This window comes from Armigeres subalbatus, chromosome 1, assembly GCF_024139115.2.
Source record: "Armigeres subalbatus isolate Guangzhou_Male chromosome 1, GZ_Asu_2, whole genome shotgun sequence".
Taxonomy (NCBI): domain Eukaryota; kingdom Metazoa; phylum Arthropoda; class Insecta; order Diptera; family Culicidae; genus Armigeres; species Armigeres subalbatus.
The window spans coordinates 233,617,548-233,635,600 of record NC_085139.1 but is presented as its reverse complement, the minus strand read 5'-3'; the positions used below and the strand labels follow the sequence as shown (position 1 = coordinate 233,635,600).

General features: G+C 44.6%; 1 protein-coding gene across 1 annotated transcript in view; it reads right to left on the bottom strand.

The window, feature by feature from the left end:
- The window catches only part of LOC134205882 (sentrin-specific protease-like), a 42,888-nt gene that overhangs the window by 3,970 nt on the left and 20,865 nt on the right, over nucleotides 1-18,053 (bottom strand). Inside the window, exons 3-5 of the mRNA XM_062681548.1 lie at nucleotides 6,769-7,618; nucleotides 6,006-6,158; nucleotides 5,452-5,647 (exon numbers count right to left, since the gene is read on the bottom strand). Coding sequence (XP_062537532.1) covers nucleotides 5,452-5,647; nucleotides 6,006-6,158; nucleotides 6,769-7,618 — 1,199 coding nt within the window. The remainder of the gene's footprint in view (nucleotides 1-5,451; nucleotides 5,648-6,005; nucleotides 6,159-6,768; nucleotides 7,619-18,053) is intronic.

Genomic DNA, 18,053 nt, shown 5'->3' with positions numbered 1-18,053 from the left:
TCAATTTGTTATCATTTTGATAATATTTTGATAGTGGACTCTGCTCGGAATCCTCCTTTTACCTCCATCCGAAAACTAAGGAAGTCATTGCACAGAGAGGAAGCAAAAACGTCTACGAAGTGGAGCAAGCCTGCAGCAAGCAAAACGTTACCGTGATGTGTTTTTTTAGCGCATCCAGACTGGTGGTGAATCCACTGGCCATTCTTCCAGGGCTCGAATCAGAAAGGAAATCACGCAAGGATTTCCCTCAGAATGGGGACTTGGGCAGAGTGAGCGTGGGTGGATGACATCTCCTATCTTCGGTGAATACATGAAGAAAGTTTTCCACCCATCTCTACTTCAAAAAGGAATCAAGCTCCCTGTAATATTGTTTGTGGACGGCCATTCTTCTCACGTAGGAATAGTAGTGGTAGATTTGTGTCTAATTTCTTTATATCCTAACATAACACGTATTACGCAACCAGTCTCTATTTTCAAACCATTAAAATATCAGTGGAAGGACGAAGTGGATGACTGGCGCACGAAGCAACCAGATGTTAAATAATAAAAAAAAATAGCTTAAGGGTCGCTGTACCGGTAATAGTGGTATTAGTGACAGGTTCAAATTGTTTAATTCATAACAATTGATAGGAATGTATTTTCGGTGATGTAAATATATTGACAGAAAGCTGTTCATCTCTACTTTTCGGGAAAATATTGTCGAAACTTTAAAATATTGATATGGAAATGCTAATATCATCTTCCAAACTTGGACGTACATGTTCATGATAGCATTAGAGGCGAAAGTATAGAATTGATAGTTCCGTTAGGATACGGCAGGCATGAAGAATGTTTTTATAGAAGTCGATTTGAAAGCGAGCGGAGGGCAATATTTGTGATGGCACATATCGCACGACCTTCCTTCTGCCAAGCTCCCGTATGAAGGGGGAGGGAAGAATATCAGTGCGGAAGCTGATATATCTCCACTGGCAAAAGGAAGGTGGTTTGACTTGCTCATATGCCATCGCGTGCGGAAGGATTTGCTATCGACGAGTACTGTCTCCAAATTTCTAATATGACATCAGCATTTAGTCGAATAGGATTTTTATTGCACAGTTTTGTTTTCTCATTGCGTCCGTCTCGTCGCAACCAACTTGGCTGCCTCGGAGAGAACAAAGCAAAGAAAGGCACTGCTGCTGTACCGTCGACCAATAACAGCTGTTTTCTTAATAATTGGTTTTGAGCGTCTTTCTTTGTTTTCTTTTCAAAATTGCTTCCTTCATTAACTGTTACATGGACGAGTAATAGTGGTACTAGCTAACTTCTGTTCATATAATAGAGAATCCCATTGGTTTCTTATGTGATTCACTATTATAGGAATAAGCAAGCGCTATGCTATGAAGTAATTTGTAAAAACCAAAATTCAATAAATCCAGCAATAATCGAGTTTCCACTATTACTGGTACACCACTATTAGTGGCGACGTCATCGACGTCAGGGCATATCGTGGCGCTAACATCTGACAGCTATCTGGTGATGGTTAAACTGCGCCCAAAACTATCCGTCATCAACAATGTTCGGTACCGACGACCGCCGTGGTACGACCTAGAGCGACTGAAGCAACCTGATGTCGCCACTGCATACGCGCAGCATCTCGAGGCAGCGTTGCCGGAAGAGGGTGAGGCCCCTCGATGGGGCCCCTCTTGAGGACTGCTGGAATACAGTCAAAGCAGCCATTATCGACGCAGCGGAGAACAACGTCGGGTATATGGGTCGAAGTCGAAGAGTGCAGACAGATTCTGGAGGAGAAGGACGCAGCGCGGGCGGTCGCGCTGCAGCAAGGTACCCGGCAGAACGTGGAACGTTATAGACGGAAGCGGAGACAGCAGACCCGCCTTTTTCAGGAGAAGAAACGCCGCCTGGAATAAGCGGAGTGCGAGGAGATGGAACAGCTGTGCCGTTCTCAAGAAACACGCAAGTTCTATCAGAAGCTCAACGCATCCCGCAAAGGCTTCGTGCCGCGAGCCGAAATGTGCCGGGATAAGGATGGGAGCATTTTGACGGACGAACGTGTGGTGATCGAAAGGTGGAAGCAGCACTACGAGGAACATCTGAGTGGCGCTGAGAGTACAGGCAGTGAAAGTCAAGGCAGCGGAGGAGATGACTACGTCAGTTCAGCGGACGATGGAAGCCAACCAGCCCCCACCTTGAGGGAAGTTAAGGATGCCATTCAACAGCTAAAGACCAATAAAGCAGCTGGTAAGGATGGTAACGGAGCTGAGCTCATCAAGATGGCCCCGGAAAAGCTGGCCACTTGCCTGCACAAACTGATAGTCAGAATCTGGGAAACCGAACAGCTACCGGAGGAGTGGAGGGAAGGGGTTATATGCCCCATCTACAAGAAAGGCGACAAACTGGAGTGTGAGAACTTTCGAGCGATCACCATCCTTAATGCCGCCTACATAGTGATATCCCAGATCATCTTCCGTCGTCTGTCACCATTAGTGAACGAGTTCGTGGGAAGTTATCAAGCCGGCTTCGTTGACGGCCGCTCGACAACGGGCCAGATCTTTACTGTACGGCAAATCATTCAAAAATGCCGTGAATACCAGGTCCCAACGCACCATTTGTTCGTTGATTTCAAGGCGGCATACGACAGTATAGACCGCGTAGAGCTATGGAAAATTATGGACGAGAACAGCTTCCCTGGGAAACTTACCAGACTGATCAAAGCAACGGTGGATGGTGTGCAAAACTGTGTGAAGATTTCGGGCGAACACTCCAGTTCTTTCGAATCGCGCCGGGGACTAAGACAAGGTGATGGACTTTCGTGCCTGTTGTTCAACATTGCGCTAGAAGGTGTCATGCGGAGAGCCGGGTGTAACAGCCGGGGTACGATTTTCAACAGATCCAGTCAATTTATTTGCTTCGCGGATGACATGGACATTGTCGGCCGAACATTTGCAAAGGTGGCAGAACTGTACACCCGCCTGAAACGTGAAGCAACAAAAGTTGGACTGGTGGTGAATGCGTCAAAGACAAAGTACATGCTTGTGGGCGGAACCGAGCGCGACAAGGCCCGCCTGGGAAGCAGTGTTACGATAGACGGGGATACCTTCGAGGTGGTCGAGGAATTCGTCTACCTCGGATCCTTGCTAACGGCTGACAACGTTAGTCGTGAAATACGAAGGCGAATCATCTGTGGAAGTCGGGCCTACTACGGGCTCCAGAAGAAACTGCGGTCGCAAAAAGATTCGCTACCGCACCAAATGTGTCATGTACAAGACGCCTATAAGACCGGTTGTCCTCTACGGACATGAAACATGGACAATGCTCGAGGAGGACTTGCAAGCACTCGGAGTATTCGAGAGACTCGGTAGCGACAGCTACCGCATACAGAAATTGATTTTGCACCACAGTTACATTATATATCTAACAAATCATGATCGTTATTTGAAATATGGCTAATATATACCACCTCCACATAATCCGAATGTATTCAAATTATTTCAATATTGTTGATTTATACCTTTTAATGTGAGGCGAAACATCAAAATATTTGGCATGTTTGTTCAATACCAAATTTTGATCAAAGATTGCCACATGAGGATCTCATATTCCATGCACTGCCGCTAACCTCAAGTCGAGCACATCTGTATATGGAGGCCCATATACAGATGTGCTCGACTTGCGGTTAGCGGCAGTAGCAGGTAGGTAAAGGATTTTCAAACGGCTTTCTTTTGTATTAGATAAGACGGTGACGGGACTTCTGGAAGTGTTGTTCTGAGAAGTGCCCAATATTGAAAAACGTTTGGCGGTGCCCCTATTTCTTAATTTAACCCTGTCCCGCCCACGACTTTTTTCAAAGATTTCAATGGGAAGGAATCATCTTTGAGAAAAATGCTAGAACAAAAGTTATTTGGCATAGCCAAAATTAGTGGAAAACGAAAAAAAAAGTTTTTGATTGTAAATCAATAGTTAATTGATTGTTTTCAATAGTTTCACTATTTGTACTCAAAATTGATTATATTTCCAGTCTAATGGAACCATAAAGATGTGTCCAATATTCCTTTTTGTTGTTCAAACAATTCGATGAAGGTTAGAAGGTGCAAAATTTGATGGTGCACCACAGACACCATGGGCGGGAGAGGGTTAAATCACGAATTTACTCGGAATTGGGCAAAAGAGTAAATTACTTCTTAAAAATACGCATGTGCCCAGAATAAGGCAATAAAACAGATGATTCTTGTAAAGCACGTATTTGCCTAGAGATATTGTAATTCTTTTAATGTTTATACCACATGATCATTATGCCAAATAGCCCTAAAATACTAGGGATTATTTTGGTGTTTATGCCAAACGGTTGTTATGCCAAATTTTCCCTGTCTCGTTATGCCAAATGGATGACGGATTGTGAAGCAGTTTCACAGCGCAGCGTATCTCTTGTCCAACGGGCTCTTAGCGGAAATGTTGTGCGTACAGTAAAACCTCCATGAGTTGATGTTCTATGACTCGATAATGACCCTTAGAAGCAAATTATCCCATAATAAACATTATTTTCTGGGTTACTGTGATGGTCCCTTCAAACAGATTTCCAAGCATTTTCTATTCAACATCTCGACATTTCCATGAGTCGACGGTCCCTCAATATCGACTTATGGAGATTTGACTGTATGAGTTTTGGTCTGCCAGTTCTTGGTATATTAGACTCAGACGGAACTCTCCACTGAGGTCCACTGAGAGCCACTAGAAGATAGTGAAAAAGCAACGCGCTTGATGTTGCTCGATAGGTGTTGCAGTCATGCGTTGAAAATCTCCCGACAGAGGGTGAACGCACGGGGTGGATGATGCTGCTTTGGCTAGAAGATTGTTGAGTTTTCATGCCCTTATGGAGTACCACATGGTGTTTAAATGTAGTTGCATCCTGTTGCATCCATTTCTTTTAAATGGTTTGGCATTGTAATTTCCCTCATGTCGATGCAGACACGATTATCGAAATCCGTGAAATTATAGGCAATCCGGAGTTTACAGCACCATGAGTAAATATTTCATTTGGATGAGACGGCGGTTGAAATAATTCCATACAAACACATTGTTGAGACAGTTTCAGGTCAAAATTAGAGACGTGAGTAGTATCCAGGCTCTAGTAAAAATTACGTTAACGATAAGGTGGAAAACTCCAACATATCGGTATCACAGTATTTTAAATTTTGGAGAAAATGACATTCGAAGCATTTTAATTGCATTAATAATGAAACAATAATAATTTTGTTACGAAATAAAATGTTTTTCTGGTGATTGGAATTAGGAACGCAAATGAACGGAATTAGAAACAATGTCCTTTCGGATGATTGGAATTAGGACCACACAATTGCTCTTCACTTTTAGAACGTAAATCTATGAATGCATGAATGCATTGCCTTAGGGATATGGCCACAGCACGGTACTTAATAAATTAAAAAAAGGCCTTACCTCGGAACGTGATCCTCCGTATAGAGCTCGCTTGATCGCACCCTGGTGCTCATCAGTGAGCTCCGGATACGCTTCTTCTTCCTCTTCGGATTCATCCTCGTCCAGCACGATATTTTCGAACTTGATCATGTAATCGCCCAGTTTCCGCTGGAAGGGGGTTTCATAGTCCTGGGTGCTTTTCTTCAGTTCCTTCAAGCTGAAATCAATGGAAGAGGGTTTTCGTCGTTCAAGCGATAGTTCTTCTATTGGTCGAACAAGTGGTTGTTTCGCGGCACTAGTGGTGCTACTTCCCGCTCCGTATTCAATCAAACGTGCAGATGATCGGGATGCCACGATTTCTGGCTGGACATAACATACACTATGGTACTTTTGTTCTTGCACCGCGGGAATAGACTTGCTTTTTCTTCGGCTGTAGAACCAGTTGAAGAAACTGAGTAGAAGTTTTACCAGCGAAAATGTCGCCACAGTTTGAGTCACAGGAGAGCACACACTAGGCATTCAGAGGGTTTTAATCTTACGGGATGACATACGATGATCGTATAAATGGTACTTACTTTTCCCGTTCTTGCGCGATGAGGTCCTTGCGGTGACTGGAAGTGCTACCATATTTGCGCTGAACGGTGTCCACGATATCATCGCGAAACTTGCTGTTAGTTTGTAGCTTTTCTTGCAAAGTGTTAACCGGATCCACCACTTGGGCCGTTTCACTGCAAATAAGAGAAACATTGAACAATAGGGATTGCGCTGGAATAAATTACCGAACTGTCTTGCATTGTGAAGTATCCTATATTTAACTTCTAAATAAATATACTCGGTAAGGCATCCACATAATATTACTAAATATAGAAAAGTTTTTAGAAAATAAATAAAAACAGATTTGACATTCTCTACTACAGCGAATGATGTTGTCTTTAAACTCATTTTAGAGTTTGAAAGTTTCTTCATTCAGACTACTAGGATTCATATTTTTTTCATAATCACCTTAACTTAAATAGCGATCGTTTTTTATACAATAAAACCAAAATAAAACTTATAATCTACTTATTACCACATATTTTATAACTAAAGATGTTGTAGCCTATACCTCCCTATATATATTTAGCCTATCGCAAATTATAGCAAATGCTACAACGTTTTTACTTAACGGTAAATAAGTAGAACTTCACTCAACCTAAATTAATGTTACTTTTTTGAATATAATATTTTTTTTCACTTTTTTTCACTGTTATTGTTTAGAAATAACAGGGCTAGAGGAGCAGGGTATGCCATACGCCAAGAAATACTTTAAAGAATTTGAAAACTACATAAAATACTCACGATTCGTCCTCAGTAGTCAAGTTGTACTGCGTCAAATCGACGGTAGTGAACAGACTTGTGCGTTTCTTTCGCCCCTCGGTGTCACTTTCCTCCAGCGACAAATCGATCACCGGTATCGAGCGTATCGCTGCGCTAGTAGACGGGCCGGCAGCTTTCGAGTGACCTTCGCCGTGACTGCGATTGATTGCCGTTGACGACGACAAATTAATGTCTTCCGACGACAGAAGTAACGAGTTCTTTCGCGATGCACTAGATGCCGACGGTTCCTCCGGCGAGTAGAGATTTGGAAGCAATCGCTTCAGCAGTGCCCGGTATTTGTTCACTTCCGTCATGTTGTAGCTCTGCGCAATAATCGAATTACGTTTGGATTGCGGTGGAGCCTGTTGCGGCTGCTGCTGATGTTGTGGTTGCACAGCCTGTTGAGATTTGAATACGAACGGCTTCTTAAATGGATCCGATGTACGGCTGTATGTATCTGCATTGCCATTGGTCATTTTTGTCCGGATGGGGAACAGCGAAGGAACTGGTGCGAGGGAAGGTCTAATTTTCGCTAACGGAGGTGGGTGCCGATCGGCAGTACCACCGCCGCCGACACCACTGCCACCTCCTGCGCCAACTCCTACATTGCTGACCCGACCCCGATGGTTCGGCTTCTGCTGACGATTTATCCAATCAATCTCATCTTCATCGTCGGAAAATTCAATATCTGCAAATTCGAGCCGCGTTTTGCCGGTGGCACCGAAATAAGCACTTTGTTTACCACCGCTGTTCGTCGCTTCCGTCATGATCTTCTTGGTATTAACCGGAAGCCTTAATCTGTCTGTGGTAGGCTCTGATTTAGAATAATAATCTGCAAAAATACATAGGGAGAAAAAATTAGAAAAGGAATCGCCCAATGGTAACGAACAAAATTAATGTTATCCAAAAATGCTTGCACACTACTTCTAACACCACGTTCCGACACACCGTCCCGTGCGGTGGTACAGTGCGCGCTCTCGAAGTAAACAAGGGTAATTTTACCAATATTTCGCGGTCGCGGCGGTCGAAACGTACTTCGATCAGCTTATCAAGTGCAAAAGTGAGAGTGAACAGTGAAGGTTTCGCAAAAATCGCCCGAAAAACGGCTGTAAAAAGTGAAAAAGTGCATTCGCCAAGTGCTTTGTCGAACAAAACAAACAGCCATCGATCGGCTGCTCGGCCTTTTTTCATTCAAATGTCGATGGTGTAGGTCGCGCTGCGCCTGAAGGAGGAGAAATTGAAATAGGAAGAAAGTGCTGAAAAGTTTTGAATCCTTAAAAAATTCGAAAATCCGGAAAGTGTCCGATCGTCATCGAAGAAGTACTACAGTGTCGTCCAAAAGTGTGTGAACACAGTGCGGATCAAAATTTTACGCACACCTGGAAAAAATACGTTGAAGGGACAAAGAAGGTAAGATCATTCCTTTTTACCTTTCTTTCGTTCTTTTGGGGTAGGTAACGGGTAACCGTTGCCAACAGTGAGTCCAACGTAAACCAACATGGCGGCCGCTAGTAGCGGCGACCCAGGCGGGTCTGTAAAACGCAGACTACCGAATTTTATGGACCCGACGAATAAATTCGGTGAGCTGACGTTTTTGCAGCTAACCGGCAAAAATGAAATCCCACTCCCGAAATATCCGTTCGTGATCGGAAAGTCCGTAGAGGCATGTGCTGGTCAAATTGAGAATGCCAAAACTGAAGCGCAAGGGACCAAGTACACTCTAAGTGTCCGTGACCCGATTCGTTGCTAAGCTGCTAAAGCTAACAAAACTAATCGACGGAACTGAAATAGAAATTGCCCCACACCCGAACTTGAACGTTAGCCGGTGCGTCATCTCCTGCTATGACGTGATCCACATGGAAGAGAAAGATATTCTGGCGGAACTGACCAAGGAAAATGTCATCCGTGTCCAGCGGATCACCAAGAACGAGAACGGCCAAAGAATGAATACGCCAGCTCTGATCCTTACGTTCAATAAGACAACCTACCCGGAGTATATGAAAGTAGGCCTTCTGCGTGTTGCCACTCGTCCATACTTCCCGAATCCGATGCTCTGCTATGGATGCTTCAGCTACGGCCATACTCGCGTCCGATGCCCTGGACCGCAACGCTGCTTTAACTGTTCTGGCAATTTCCACGGGGAAGAAGAGTGCAACGAAGCATCATTCTGTCGGAATTGTAAAGGAAACCATCGACCGACCAATCGCCAGTGCCCGGTTTACAAAAAGGAAGTAGAGGTCATCAAAATTAAAGTTCGTGACAACTTAAGCTTTCCGGAGGCAAGAAAACGAGCCGAACAGCAGGCAGGAGGTTGCTATGCGCAGGCAACAGCGCAACAGAATACTTTCGAGAAAAGGCTAAAGGAGCTCGAAGCGGCCATGACACGAAAAGACCAGGAAATTTGTAAACTGCGAGAAGAAATCAGACGAAAAGATGAGCGGATAGATCAAATGCATGCGTATATCAGACAAACGAAACAACAAGCTGTTCAAGTAAAACAGAGCCATACTAGCGAAACATCCAGCCAAGAAAAACCGCACCATAGCCATGAACAACGACCAACCTACACAATGACAGGCCCCATCACTCGAACCAGGAATAACTCCCCAGCCATTCAGGATACAGAGTGTGGACGATCTTCGAAAAACACTTTTGCTGAACCGGCCACCTCACCAAATCCAAGTCCGCCGCCGAAAAACCGCCGTCACCCATTACCTCACGGAAATGGACTTCTAGCGAGGAGTCAGAGATACCGGAGACAAACCCTAATCAAGGTCTTCGATAGCTTTACTCCTCAACAACGCATGGACTTCAATGACGACCAAAGCACGAACACGGACAACGAGCCAAAACGGTTCGGAAGCAGGGAAAGTGTAGTACCTCTTCCGACGCAAGTACGGCAGATTAAAGGAGTCATCCGGCACGTCTTACCCCAACCCGTTGATGAAAAATTTATTTCCGTAGCCGATGGAAACATTGATTATACCGCGACACCGGAAACTAGGGATAGACGGCAAGGGAAAGGGGTAGTCCTTCATTGCTCTGGCTGCCGCCATACACAATCAAATACCTTCACGACACCGAGACCCCGGGATAGACGGCAGGGGGGAGGGGTAGCCCTCCTATGCCCTGGCCGCCGCCCTACACCTGCAAGCTCGAAGCACCCAGCATATACAACCCCGAAGCCCCGAAGCGAAATAGCGTTAATAGCGTTAATAGCGGAGCAGTTGGAAATACTACACAAAGCCTTTCCCCAGTGCCGGCTGTTGCTGGCAGATCTGGATATAACCGTGTAGTAGTTTCAGCAACGGCTGGCACTGTGGGGCAAGGCATCCCACAGGTCAGTCCTCAAGGTTCCTTTCTGCAAACAGATACTGTCTCGAAAAACCTTACAGGTCCACACCACATCACAGCAGCTCTCTCACCCGGAACAGGCCCATCCCATCGAATAAATATTACACAAAACGCATACCCAGTGCCGGCTGTTGTCGGTATTAGCGGCTGGTACTGTGTGGCAAACCGTCCCACGGGTAAGTCCCATTATAGTACAAACGCCTGTAAAAGTTACCGCGGTCAATTTCTCTCCTACAACCGACCCGCCGACGCGAAGGGCATCCACATCATCATTCGTCACACGATCCGCCACGGATAGTCGCTCCGGTGGCATTTTCGCCCTACAGGGGAACCTGAGTGGCCTCAGGGGCAATATCAGCGAATTGAAGCTTATTATCGCTGATCTCGAGCGTTGCGTCGTTGCACCACAGGAGACCAAGGTAAATCAAACCGTTGTTGCACCAGATTTCGTGGGCAGGAACTATACATTACTTCTGGAGTCGAACAGCGTACACTACTGGCAACACGGGGTTGGCCTAGCCATCCGAGAAGGCATACCGTTTGAGCGTGTGCAGATCCAAACCACCCTGCAGCTTATTGCAGTACGCATCCACGCACCGATCCAGGTAACGGTAGTATCTATCTACATCCCGCCGAGCTCTACGCAGTGTCAGGCAGCGTTGAGTGAGCTATTCGAGCAGCTAGAGGGTCCGATGTTGCTAATCGAACCCGCTTGGTCGCTTCATCGCCGAGATGATTTTGACCCATCAGTTGGTGATTCTGAACGACGGCTCACATACCCGCATCGATCCGGGTACGGGCAAAACCTCGGCAATTAACGTTACCATCTGTTCAGAGAGTTTGGCATAATAGCGACCACCTCCCGATCATCTTATCCATTCCCGGATGGACGAACCATCGAACGACACGACAGAAGTGGCTCTACGATCAAATTGATTGTACAAGCGGCTTACGGCCGAAACCATCCGGGCAGATGCCGAGTGGGACATTAACAGCTTCACCGAGAAGATATTGACAGCAGCAACAGAATCCATCCCACGATCCAGTGGCCGAATTGGCCCGAAAGCGACACCATGGTGGTACCCCGAAGCGAAAGCACCCATTCCACACCAACGCAAGAGTCTCCGATCCCTCACACGCCTGCAACTATGTGAACAGGGCTTTCCGGAGGCTTTGGCGAAATTCCAGGAAGCACGATCGGCGGCGCGAAAGGCGATCAGTGAGGCAAAGGAACAGTCATGGAAAAACTTTGTAGCGAAAATATCACCCAGCAGCACGACGACCGAATTGTGGCGGACAGTGAATACCTGCGTGGTAATCGGCAACAGCGCCCGGTCGTCCTCAAACGAGTGGACGGATTCACGGATGATCCTAAAGAAGCGGCAGAAGAACTTGGGAAAGTGTATTGCGAGAGATCGGCGACTTCCATCGTTCCAGATGGCGAAAGCAGCAGCTGAACGACGGTCCATAGATTTTTCGCATCACAATGATGATGTATACAACATCGATATTACCCTGAGCGAACTTCTGTGGGCCCTCGACAAAGGGCGAAGTGTCTCAACAGGTCCAGATTCGATCGGGTACCCTCTGCTGCAACGTCTTCCGCTATCCGTAAAATCGACGCTTCTTGAGATGTTAAACGATATCTGGCGCAGTGGCGAGTTTCCCGCCAACTGGCGGAAAGCCGTCGTCATTCCTATCCCAAAACCAAACTGCCGCGATTCCGGACCGAATGCCTTCCGGCCAATCTCGCTCACCAGCTGCATGGCGAAGCTCCTCGAGCGAATTATTAATCGGCGACTGATCACCGAACTCGAATCCAGTGGACGGTTCGATAAGCGCCAACACGCTTTTCGTGCTGGACATGGTACCGATACGTACTTCGCCGAGCTTGAAAGATCGTTGCCTACTACCGACGAGCACTGCCTGATAGCATCCCTGGATTTATCGAAGGCATACGACACCACATGGCGACACGGCATCCTGCGAACTCTAAAATCTTGGCGAATACGTGGTCGGATGCTAAATTTACTGCAGAGTTTCCTCTCAGAACGCACTTTCCAGGTATCCATAGGAGGACATACGTCTCAAGAGTACCTCTTGGAGAACGGAGTACCTCAGGGTTCCGTTCTGTCCGTGACGCTGTTTCTCATCGCGATGCAGCCAATTTTCCGCGTGCTACCCGCTGGAGTTGAAATCCTTTTGTACGCTGATGACATCCTCCTCGTGGTGCGTAGAGCAAAAGAGGAAGGTTTACACCGCAGATTGCAAACCGCCGTCAAAGCTGTGAACAAGTGGGCGAAGAGCGTGGGATTCTCTATATCTGCAACCAAATCGCAGACGTTTTACTGCAGCCCCAACGCGCGCAGAGAGCCGGCCAAAGAGATCACCATCGAACAAATTCCTGTTCCGAAAACCAACCTCCTAAGGATCCTGGGTGTCACTCTGGACCGAACGCTCACGTTTAAACCGCACTGTAAAGCGGTGAAAAAATCGTGCGACTCACGACTGCGAATCCTCCAGATGATTGGAGCGAAACTTCCACGTGGTAACCGAGCGACCCTACTGCAGGTGGGTTCGGCGCTAGTAACTGCGAAATTGATGTATGGAGTTGGACTAGTGAGCCGAGGAGGGCCGGAGACCCTGCAGACCCTCGCCCCAGCGTACAATAAAATGGTACGCTATGCTTCCGGAGCATTTGTGACCAGCCCGATTAATTCCATCATGGCCGAAGCTGGCACTCTTCCGTTTGGATTACTTGTTACACAGTCGGTAGCGCGGACGGCCATTCGAATTATGACTAAAAGTCCCAACAACAGCACCCTTCCGTTGATCCGTCGGGCATCAGACCGTCTTTGCGAAATTACGGGTACAACACTCCCCGCTATCGACCAGCTTGCAAGGCAGAGTGATCGTGTCTGGCACGCACGAAGACCATCAATAGTGTGGGATGTAAAGAACTGCGTTCGAGCCGGCGCCCCGCCAAATAGAGCTATACCAGTCGTCCAAGAATTGCTCTCGACAAGATTCCGTAGTTCGACGGTGATCTACACCGATGGCTCAAAATCTGATGATGCGGTTGGAGCCGCGTTTCACACGACCGGCCTCGCAGGATCGTTCAGTCTTCCGCAAGCGTGCAGTGTCTTCTCTGCGGAGGCGTATGCAATAAAGAAAGCAGTTTTGACCCCGAATACCAATGGTGAGATAATAATTCTAACGGATTCGGCTAGTTGCCTGTTGGCATTAGAATCCGGGACATCAAAACACCCGTGGATACAGGAGATCGAAAATTTGGTGCACAATAAACTCATCCGATTTTGCTGGATCCCTGGACACGCCGGCATTAGTGGAAATACCGAGGCCGACCGACTAGCAAACGAGGCTAGGAGACAGCCTGCAATCGATATGCCCATTCCGGGCGAAGACGCTTTGAGAGCGATGAAACAGGGGTGGCATTGTGCATCTCGATTCGAACGTAATTCTATCGAGTCGAACATGTTTGGCATTACGGGTTTCGATTCGATCTCGAAAACGACTCATCGTTCGAGTATGCTCGAGGAGGTACAAGAATAACGAGATGTTTTGGCATTATGGAAACTCGTTAGCACACTGAAAAACGACTCAAGTCGAATGAAAAACACTCGTCACCTTTATAGCTTTCTGAATGTTGTTCGAGAGTTATTTCTTGCTGAAAGTTTTTAATTATATTTGTTATTATTTCTCTACGAGAAGAGAATAAATGTTTTATTATTGTCTTTTGAGGAAAAGAATGTCATTAGTATACCTACTTTTATGGTTTCCAGACAATATGCAATCTCTAATTATCTTGAAATCCGCGTAAAAACGACTTCAACTAAAATCGGTGTTTTGAAGTTTTCACGTATTTTTTGACGATTTCTATAATTCGCGTGAAAAATCTATGGGGAAAATCTGCGTAAAAACGTGTATATTCCAAGATCTACGTAAAAATAGATGAGTTAAATAAAAAAAAACGCACATGGGTAGACCCAAGCTTTAAATTATTTACCTCAAATTTGGATCTGTGGCATACACTCGAATAAACATAAAACTTATAATTTGTGTCGTAACAATATCTCAATTTACAAAACATGTCGTATCGGCATAATGTTTTAATCGATTGCAACTGCTCAATAAATAATATTGCTTTTTAAAGTCATTGAGCACAATTTGCTTGTTTATAAATTAACTGCCAATTCATGCCCTGAAGGATGCCTTTCCAACAGACAACATGCTACACGCAGATGAAATTACTCTTATTCTCTCTGTTTACTCACATTCGCCATGCGCTGAAGGTTGTCTCTCCAGCGGGCGGCATACTAAACACGGAGACAGCTATCTCTTATTCTCTCTGTTTACATTTCGTTTGACAGAACATACTCGATTGAACTAGTACAGCACCATTCGAAATCTTGTACTGCGACTGAATGAAGTCGAACGAAATAGATACGAAACAGAAACGAATCCAAAAACTTACGAATCGAGTGATTCGATTCGAGATGCGCAATGTCACCCCAGGCAATACGATGGCGATGGAACCGCCAGTGGCACGATTCTCGCGACGAGAAACTGAGAGAGATCAAGAACGATACGCTCAGATGGATGGATCAGAGCAGTCCAGCGGACCAGCGTGCACTGACCCGACTAAGAATAGGCCACACGAGACTGACCCATACATTCCTACTGAAGAAGGATCCTCCGCCAACTTGCGAGTGCTGTGGAACCATCGTTGACGTGCGACACATTATCCTCCATTGCCAGAAGTATGAGCAGCAACGACAGGACAACGACATCAACACAACTAGTCTCAGAGCTGCCCTGGGTAATGCCGACGAAGCGACGAAAAGACTGTTGCTGTTCCTGCAGCAAACCAACCTATCCAAACAGCTTTAGACGGTGGCGAAATCGAATATGACACCGCCCCACACCAGCAAACAGAATCCACCCAACGCCAACACCCTAACAAGAACAATCCAGTCGACAGCACTACACAAAGCCTTTCCCCAGTGCCGGCTGTTGCCGGTGTATCTGGAATCAATTGTGTAGTAGTTTCGGCAACGGCTGGCACTGTGGGGCACTGGCGTCCCACAGGTCAGTACTCGATCTATTCATCTGTATACAGATACTGCCTTGCCAAAATTACAGGTCACCATCAAACCGGAACTGTATTCTCGCCTGGAGGAGGACCGTAACCGAAACAAAATTACACAAAGCGCATCCCCAGTGCTGGCTGTTGTCGGTATTGGCGAACTAGTGTAATGGTTTCGACTGCAGTTCGTACTGTGGGGCAAAGCGCCCCACAGGCAAGTACAAATGTATTCATACATTTTCAGAGTTTATCGTTGCACCTTTTCCCCAACAGTTGATCCACGTAGACGAAAGCGCTGCTACTTCACAGCTCTTGTTCAACCAGGAAGGAAGCCTTTGGCTGGTACCACCGACAAATTATCCTACCAACCGGATCGTAGAGTAGATCTCCGACTGTTTCGCTGGAATCTGCACCGTTAAATAAGATGAAGATGAAGAATAGAGAAAAGAAATGTGAAAAGAAGAGTGAGAGAAAAGTGAGACAAGACGTAGGGAAGATATTACAATGTAACACTCAAAATTGTATTGCTAAATTCGCCTTCCGACACGAATGCACTACTCTGGTGTAATGTGTCGTAAATACACAAACAAACAAAACAAACTACTCCTAAAACCAATGGAAACTGATAATAGTTTAATAGTAAAATTATGGAACGAAATACAACAAACAGACTTCAGTAAAATATACATACAGTGGATACCAGGACATATTAATATAATAGGGAACGATCGAGCTGATTATGCAGCTAAAATGGGTACAACTAAGACTACAGAAGAACAAATAGGATACTCACTACCGGACTTACTAAACATATTCAAAACGAAACTAATAAAGAATGGCAGGAACAATACGAATTAATTTCAACGGAGAAAGGCAAATTTCACTATGAACATTCTAAAACAATCAGCAATACACCGTGGTTCAAAGGACTAAATTTAACGACAATAGAAGTATTACAAATCGGACGTATCAGAACAGGACATGTAGTAACGAAAGAAAAACTAGCAAACTGGAATCTTGTCTCAAATTCTCGTTGCGACCATTGCGGGAACACAGAGGACTTATCACACATTCTTTATCACTGCCCTAAATACAATTTAAACCAGTGATCCCCAAAGCGCGGCCCGCGGGCCACATGCGGCCCTCGAAGCCATTTCCTGCGGCCCGCGAAGGATTTCAGAATATACACTACATGTGGCCCGTTTAAATGCATAAGAAATGCTTTTCATCATACTCAGTTTTTTGTTATACTCAGGGAATCTGTCAAGTTCACAACATTACGATGTATAAGCACCATCATGATTAATTAAATTCATCAGTTCATAGATGTTACGTAGGCCAAATGGTCAATGGTGGAAATTCCAATGGTCAAAAACGGTCAAACTAATGTTGTCATATACTGCTCTGAAATAAGGAAACTTTCATTACAAGTGAGGGTTTGGCAAAATTTAAATTTCCTTTATTTTTAACTTAAGAAAGCAAGCTAAAGATTAACATACTTTACGCTACCGTCGTGCATGGCTTTTTTTGACTGCGGGAGCTACTTTGGATTTTTGATTTTCTAAAAAACTAAACGGAAAAAATACCACATTTGAAACAGAAAGTTGCCATCCAACAATCCAAACAACCACCCAACCAATCAACACTGTGATAATGGCAATTTGTGAGTAATTTACTTTATTATTTTTGTTTCAAAATGTCCAAGATAGCCTTCGATCTATCAAAAGAACCCTCGATCAATGGTACCTTCAAGAATTTCCCAAGCTCCGATTAGTTGACGAATAAAAGGTTTCTGAAAAAATCAATTGATCGGAAATCTGGAAACAAGGCACATAGTGCGGAAATCAGATTTATTCGATTTCTATTCAAAACTGCTGGTAAGTTTACTTGGCTTTGAAACATGTTTGTCGTTATTTGATACGACAAACTATGATCAACGGTGGCTCGAAATCTCAATTTTTATCTATTCGTTCAATGACACAGAATTGGGAGATTTCAATATTTTGACTGCTTAAATAGGAAATAAAACTATCAGTTTATTTATTTCATGCATTTACGCGCATACATTTCGCATATTTAAAGTCCTTGAACGGATGGAATGAGGTTAAGGAATCGTTACTGTTATGTGTAGTGAACAATAATCATGTTTAAGATGTTGTTGCGAAAAGATTTTTATCGTCTTTAGTATTAACTGCGGAGATAAAACCCGTAGAATAAAATGTGTTTACAAGTATATTATTTAAATAAGATTCATCGCAACAAATTTTATTGAAATGTGAAATAGATATTCAAAATAATTTATTAAGCAGTAAAAATCTACATGATATGAAAAACAAATCATGCAAATGTACTGTGGCCCGCTTCAACAGTTCGAAATTACTATGCGGCCCTTGATAGTAAGCATGCTGGGGACCACTGATTTAAACAGAACAAACACCCCCATACTAAATAATAATACACCATTGATTAATATTCTTCAAAAAAATGACCCCAGAGAACACAAACAAATTGTTGAATACCTGAGAAAGATTGACAAATATGTTTGAGATTTAAAAAAAAAATAAAAAATAAATGTAATCAAATCACGAAAGATTATCAGTAAAATACTGAAGGGGCATCAGTTTCGGTATCCCGAACGATGATTTTTAAAACACCACAAATGTCACAATCCTTGGCTTTATGGATCAAAAGGTCTGAGCCATCAACAAGAGAGAGAAAAAAAAAATTAATGTTAACTTAATCGCAAACCAACATCTGTTACCTGTACCATAACCATAAATTTCATCTTTTCCCAAGAATCCTATGA